Source organism: Emiliania huxleyi (genome assembly GCF_000372725.1).
Source record: "Emiliania huxleyi CCMP1516 chromosome Unknown EMIHUscaffold_1386, whole genome shotgun sequence".
Taxonomy (NCBI): Eukaryota; Haptophyta; order Isochrysidales; family Noelaerhabdaceae; genus Emiliania; species Emiliania huxleyi.
The window spans coordinates 1-7,229 of NW_005201206.1; the positions used below are offsets into that span (position 1 = coordinate 1).

A 7,229-nucleotide genomic window follows, 5' to 3' on the forward strand; every position below is an offset into this window, starting at 1 on the left:
TCGATTTCTTTTCCTTGTTCTTTTCGGTTCTTGTTTTTAAAATCCCCTTATACTCTCTATGTTCTTTTTTCTTCCCCTCTAAAAAGAAAGAAAGAAAGAAAACAGACAACCCAAGGGAGGGATGGGAGGACGGCACGCCGCCACCACACAGGGATTTTAAGGAGAGGAGTGTGATGCGCTAGCCGTCGCCCACCCTAGGGAGTCTGCCTCTTCCTATCTCTTTTCGCAGTCTCTCGCCGATTCTCGCTGCAACCTTCATGCCACCTCGCGGCCGTCCCATTCTCGTCGTTCTCTCCCTTGTCACCTCCTCTGTCGCGTCGTTCTCTTCTGCCTCGTCCTGCGCCGCCGCCGCCTGCCGGTCCCTTGTTCTCTCGGCTTCTTTCGCCTTTCGGCGCAGCTCCGCCCTCCTTGCTGCATATCCTGGCCCCTCGAGTCTATCGAGCTCCCCTCGCGCAAGGACCACATTTCTGACTCCCACTCCGATCATTTGCCTACAGGTCATGTTGTTGCTCAGGTCCACTCTCTCTTCGAAGACTCGTGCCTCTACGGATGATGCCGGCGCTGGGGTCCCCTTTGGATGCATCGTGACATCTGACAACTGAATTTCCACTGGTTCGTCCTCCTCTGAGTCATCTTCCCCGTCCTCCTTCCGTTCGGCTCTTCGCTCGGTACGTTCGGTGTAGCTCACCCTCCATGCCGTGAACAGGCGCTTTATCCACCCTATATTCTTCTCTCGTTCCTCTGCCCCCTCTTCCTCTTTTGAGAGCGGAAAAAGAAAGAAAGAAAACAGGCAACCCAAGGGAGGGGGCCTCTTTCTTTATGTCGCTTGGGCTTTTTACAGCCAGCCGCGGCGCCATCGACACAGACAGGCAGCGCTGACGAGCCAAAAGCGGTCTCTGATGCGGCGCACCACGCGCTCAACCACCGCTGCCGCCGCTTACTCCGAGAACCAAGCTAGCCCTCAGACGGAGCCTGGCCGCAACCAAGGCGCCGCGCGGAAGCGGCAGGCGTCTGCTCCTGCTGACGACCTGCAGCAGATGCGACCTTTGCCGGCCGCAGAAATCGAAGAGCTGTGCAACGGTTTCTGCGCGATGTGGCAGGCATCAGCCTCCAACACGATCGCTGTGCGAGGCACGGTCACGAGTGGTGACTCAGAGCTCTCCATCGATGCCGTGGCGACGATGGAGCCAGATGCCTGGCATAATCGGGCATCGTCCTGCACAGGGCAAGGTGGAGGGGCGCTTCCAGCGGTGTCTGTATTGGTGTTGAAGTTTGTCGCATCTTCACAACCATCGGCCAATTCTTCACAAAGTGACGGATTCTGCCCCAGTCGGCGTGAAAGCTCTCAAACCGGCCAACAAAGTCCACGGCGGCGTCAGTCTTGCACGCGTGACTCTTCCCTCCCGTCCCAGTGCACTTTCGACGGAGCACTCGGTTGGAAAAGGCAGCGGTGAGGAGTGCCACCTGCGGGGGTTGGTGGGTCGCATTCCGACCACATCCCGTCACAAAGTCCTTGATAGCTGCCGCGACGTGTTTGGTGACGCAGGTGCTGCCGTGGCACCTGCTCTGAGCGGTCTGCCTCGCTTGCGTGAGGAACCGCTGCACAGGCTCGCTAACGAAGGCAAAGACGAAGCTGCGCATGGTGTTCGAGCCGTCATTGATCGCCCGAAGACGCCCGCAGATGCCGTGCTCATCGCGCGCCGCCAGCTGGAGATACTGCACAGAGGTGCCGTGGAAGGCGGCCGTGCACAGGCGCGGCGAGCGGCCTTTCTGAGCGGCGTTGTAGAGCGAGCACGGAGCGGGCGTCGGCAGCCAAGTTGCCCGCTGCGCAGCTGATACGGCAGTGGTCGTGTTGAGCGTCTCCATGGCGAGCCCCAGCTGTCGCTCCATCCCCGGCCACGCGCGAAGACTCGCTGATGGAGAGTTCGGGCGATCGCCCGCATGCGACAGCGGCCATACTTGGAATGGATCAAACCACGGCCCCCAGCGGGCGCGCTGCACTTCTCTGGGCACTTCTCTGGACGTCTTGCCGTGCCCATGGCAGTTGAGAGTGCTCCAGCTCTCGTTGCATTGGCATGGTCTGCTGGCGCGCCAGCCGGCACGGATGACCTCCCGCGGGGGGCACGTGCCAATGCCGACGAGCGCCTTCCTGCACGGTTCCCAACTCGTAATCACGTCCCAGTTCTGGTTGTCGCGCAGGTTCATCCTAGTGTGATTTCGAGGCTGGCCGATGTAGGTCCAGATGCCGGTGCCGACGGCTGCGTTGAAGTAGCAGCTGGGGTAGGCTCCGTGAGCACCTGGACCCTCGCGCTCGCCGCTGATGAAATTAATCGTTTTTGCCACGTCAGGAGCGACGCCCTCCTCGAGCATGATTGGATACATGCCCCGATTGAAGATATTGGTACGCGTCACCTCCACCCAGCCGTCGACCGTCGGCACTCCGTGCCTCCGCCAAGTCTGGAAGAGCTGTGGAGATGCGAGCCGCGACCCCGCCAGGCCAGCAAAGCCGGGCCATCCCCACGATTTCCTCTCACTCATACTCATCCCGGAGATGAGGTTCTCGGCACGCCACGCGCCAGGCGTGCTGCTCTGGTCCGGCACCCGCAACGGCGCCATCCAAGGACGGCACTCTTGCTTGCCGCACAGAGGTGTGACATGCCGTTCTGAAGGCACGGGCGTGTCGCAAGACCGAAAGGGATTGTGCACCGAGGGAAAGAGCTGGCGCCACAGCATGCTGTTGTGGTAGAAAAATGTGATGTTGGAGAGCGGGAACGGGAGGGGCACCTCCTCGCCATACACGGCGCCAAAATAGGCTGTCCATGGGCTGTGGGCGTCCTGGATGGAGACGCCTCGCGTCGACGCCCAAAAGCGTGCTGTGCTGGTTCGTGGACAAAGGTCGAAGCAGTAGCAGGCCATGGGATGGGCGGAGGACAGTCGGGTCGGCATTGCGGCTTCTGTGGGCCCGTCGTCCACACAGGTGGGACGGTCGTGTAAACTTGGAATCTGCACCATCCTTAGCGCAAATATCTTGGTCCGATACTGGAAGCCCATATAGGCACCTTACACTAACCCGCAGTATCGCACCTCTTGAGCGACACTACAGATCCGCAGCTGGGGATTCTCCGGTACCACCACCCTCCCCCTCATTCATGCTCACACACGTCTTGCGAGAATGGGGGCGGCTAGGTGCGAGGGGGGCGGTGCTTGAAGATGCCCCGCATATACCGGTAGGCATATTAGACAGCCCGGCATTTCGATTCGCGATGAGGTCATGAGGAGCCACTGGCACTAACAACAGGTACACACGGAAGCCGCCTAAGCGACTCCTGCGAGGACGGCGAGGCACTTAACAGCTCCGTGCACTCGACCGCCCTCGCCGTAGGCGAACTGGCGCGCACTGGCACTAACACAGGTACATGTAATCCAAGAAAAGAGAAATCTCAAGCATAATAACATGTCCGAGTACTGCTCCTCCCTCGGCGCCAACGTCTACTAACTACCGGGGGACCGTCGCCCTCGGGCGTATATGCTGGTTTTATGCAATTTGGAGCACTTGGAGTGCAGTCGGTAACCTCACATCCAGGGCCGAGGAGCTAAGAAGCGCACTCAGCGGGCCGGATGATCGCATTTTTTTCTTTTCTGTACCTGTGTTAGTGCTAGTGCGCGCCAGTCCCGTGCCCAAATAAATAAATAAAACGCGCACGCCAAACAAAGAAAGAAAGAAAGAAAACAGACAAACCCAGACGAAAAGAAAGAAAGAAAGAAAACAGACACGCCAAACGAGGGATGGGACGAGGACAGGGTCCCCACCTGCACGAGCAGGATTTTGGAAGAACGATCAGGGGGACAGGTGGGGCTCTCCTGCTCCTGACAAGGGACACGACAGGCTCGCAGCGCGGTGCGCGGTGGACTCCCACATCCACTGGCGGTCTCATCTCAGTCTAGCGACCTGCCTCCAGCTTGTCGCTGGCAGTCTCTCCTACCACAGGCACACTGACACAGGGGTGGCAGGGGCGGCGGCACGAGTCTCCCACATACTATGCGGGCCTCACTAGAGGTGCGGCCTGTGCGTGTCCTCGCCCTTGAGGGGGGAGGGGAAGGGGCTGTGTGTCTGTGCATGTGTGTGTGTGTGTGTGTGTGTGTGTGTGTGTGTGTGTGTGTGTGTGTGTGCGCGTGTGCGTGTGCGTGTGCGAGCCGCCCTGAACGCCACGAGCGCGCCGCGAGCGCCGTAGCGCCGGCGAGCGCCGTCGGCAGCGCGCGACCGCCACCCAAAAGCGGAGGTACATCAGGCGCCGCAGCCGGCCTGCTCTATCAGCCCCGCAGCCGCGGTGGCGCGATCGGACCGCGGTCGCTCCAGGCGCCTTTTGGCCCCGGTTCGAATCGCGGTTGGCGCGCGCCCTCGCGGAGCGACGCGTGGCGCGCGACGCGCGCGCGTGCGCGTGCGCGCCCAGCCGAGCCCTAGGCCGTATGCCGTCTGCCGTCTGCCGTTGGCCGTCGGCCGTCGGCCGTCGGCCGTCGGCCGTCGGCCGCCGCCGCCGCCGTAGCGGCGGCGAGCGCTCGCCTTTTGCGCGACGCGCAGTGTGGACGCGCGCCGCCCAGCGCCGGACGTGCCGGAGCCGGTCCGGCGCGCGCGCGGGCGGCCAGCGCCTGTAAACAGACAGCTGCCGCCCACACGTTCAGACGAGGGATGGGGGAGGAGCTATTGTTATATGATAGTAATAGAGCAGTTTGGTCGGAGGGCGCCCGGGTCGCCCCGGAGCGGCCCCGCGCGGGGAGGTGGGTGGAGGGCGGGCGCCACGCCGTCGGGCAGGCCGCGCGGGGACGCAGCCGGGGCCAGCGCGCGGCGCTAGAGGGCCGGGCGCAAACTTGTTGCACCTGCACCTGCACCTGCACCTGGGTGCAGCGAGTTTTGGTGGTTCGAAATGCGGAGCGCGCAGTCCGTTGTGGTTCGAAACGCGATGCCTCCGTTGGGAGACACGGACGGCGCCGGCGGGAGCGACGCGGCCGGCGAGGCGCCGCACTCGGTCGCCTTCCTGCCGGTGATCAGCGAGCCGGTCGAGCGTGACCAGTTGCATTCGAATCTGAGCACCACATTGAGGCCGTTGGTGGAGAGGGAGCGTCGCGAGCGAGGTGACGAGGATGGAGCTGTGGGTGTAGCCGGTCGAGGCACGGCCGCGTCGTCCACGACGAGTCGTCGGAGAAGGGCGAGACGTCGAAGCGCCGTGACGGTGATTCTCGGGCCGAGGCCGATGTCTCGAAGGGAGGAGCTGACTTGTCAGCGCCTTCGCAACGCGGTTCAATTGTGGACGACGGTGTAGACGGGGATGGGATGGTGCGACGACATGCGGGACAAGCTGCGATTGCACATGCTTCTGCATGCTACGTGTTCGCACCGCGAGGTCGAACCGAGGTTTATACGGGTGTGGCTCCAGGGTCCGGTGCTCCAGGATGCAGCGGCTGCGAACCGGCGCAGGTGTGTCCGCAATGCGCTCACTAACGTGGCTGAGCAGGAGCATGAGGACGGCAACCACGCACGAATGTCTGTGCTGTACGCGCGAGCGATGCTGGCCTATCATTACACACTGGCTGCGATCGGGAAGCACATGCATAACCTACAAGACGGAGAGCAGAGTACGGATTCAGATCTTGATGAGGCGGGAGAGATCTTGGTTGCCGCCGAGGATCTGCTTTCCCAGCTGGAATCAGTGAAGCAGATGTGGTACAATGCCGGTTTTCAAGGCAACTTTGCAGAGAAGAGTGTGCGTGACGCCTTTGCGGATCGGACTAGTAGTGTGCTTGCCCAGCTGGCAGTGACGTCACTGCACACGTTGCAGAACCACTTGCGAAATACGACTGCCGGTGCGAGGTTTTCGGAGATTGCTGGTGATATGTGTCTGCAAGGACCAGCACGACAGAGCGGCAACGTATACGTATCTGGATATCTAGATACTTTTGAGCACTTGAGCACCGGATAGGGTCGATTCCGCATGGTACGGGACCCCAGATACTTTTAGCTTACTTAGCTCCCCCTGGATGTGAGGTTAATGACTGCACTCCAAGTGCTCCAAGTTACGCGGAGAAAAATTCTTCTCTGCGAGCGATATATGAAGAGCCACTCGAGAGACCCGATCATCCGCCGCCACGCGCTTCCGCTCATCGCCGCTGCACTCTCATCGCCGCTGCACTCGCGTGCTGTCGTAGCCGCCGGTTACAACCCTGGCGAGAATCCAGCGGAGCTCTCGGCTGCGCTCGGCGGCCTGAAGCCAGGGACGGGCAGGCCACTGAACGCGCTCATCAAGCTGCGTGCAGAGACTGGCGTCGAGCGGGTCGACACGTCCTCCTCCCCGCTGTTCAAGCCGGGCGCCGTGCTCGATACTGTGCGAACGGCCGATGGTGGCACCGCTGAGGCGCGCAGCGGAAGTGACGAGTCGTGCTGCTTTAGCCACCGTCAGCTGTTTGGTTTTGCTCTGCAGGTCGCGTTCGCGTTTCCCGCCGCGTGGACGCTGGCGGGCGGCCCAAATCTCGACGTGAGGGACGTGCGGCAGTCCGACTCTGCTTTCCTCCTCGTCGGCGCGCTGCCCGCCGGTCAGGCGTTCGAGTCGCTTCCCGACAACTTCTTCCTCGACCTCCTCTTCGACCCAGCGGGCAAGTACGGCCAGTACGGGCAGGTGGAGGACCGAAAGGTGCTTTCCTGCACACTCACCGCGCTCACCCTCCCCAACGGGCGCAAGCAGCAGTACCGCCGCATGGCGCTCAAATTTGCGCCGCTCTCGTACAACGCAAACACTGTCGAGCGGCGCGCGCTCCTCTCCGCCACCGCCGTCGGGGGCAGCGTCTTTGTGATGGTGTCTGGCTCGCTGGCGACGAGGTACAAGGCGGTCAAGGAGGATCTGCTCGAGGTCCAAGAGTCATTTCGCGCCATCGCGTCGAGCAGCGGGCGAAGCGCCACCAGCGCCTCATAAATCTTCGGAACGCGTCATCATATAGCTAAGCTGCATGCACACACATCACGGCCGCACAGGCGCACGCTACACACGCGATCACGCTTCACCACGTGGAGTGCGCGCCGCGCGCCGGTCTTCCCGCTCGGCTCTACTCGTCAAGCTCAAGGATTTCCGTCCCCCGCGCCCCGACACACACCGCAAAGTCACGAAAAGAACCCTGTGCACAAGAGGTCTCTTCCTTGTAAATTTACCCATCTCCTGGAGAGAGGTGTCCGATTTTATTTG

At 61.7% G+C, this 7,229-nt stretch overlaps 1 protein-coding gene across 1 annotated transcript; it reads left to right on the plus strand.

Annotated features, from left to right (window-relative positions):
• Positions 1-6,171: 6,171 nt before the first annotated feature.
• EMIHUDRAFT_447051 (hypothetical protein) lies at positions 6,172-7,122 on the plus strand (the record flags this gene model as incomplete). Its single annotated transcript, XM_005788080.1, has 2 exons — positions 6,172-6,393; positions 6,474-7,122. Coding segments are annotated over 2 exons (740 nt in total), but the record flags the coding sequence as incomplete, so codon positions are not given.
• Between the last annotated feature and the right edge of the window lie 107 nt (positions 7,123-7,229).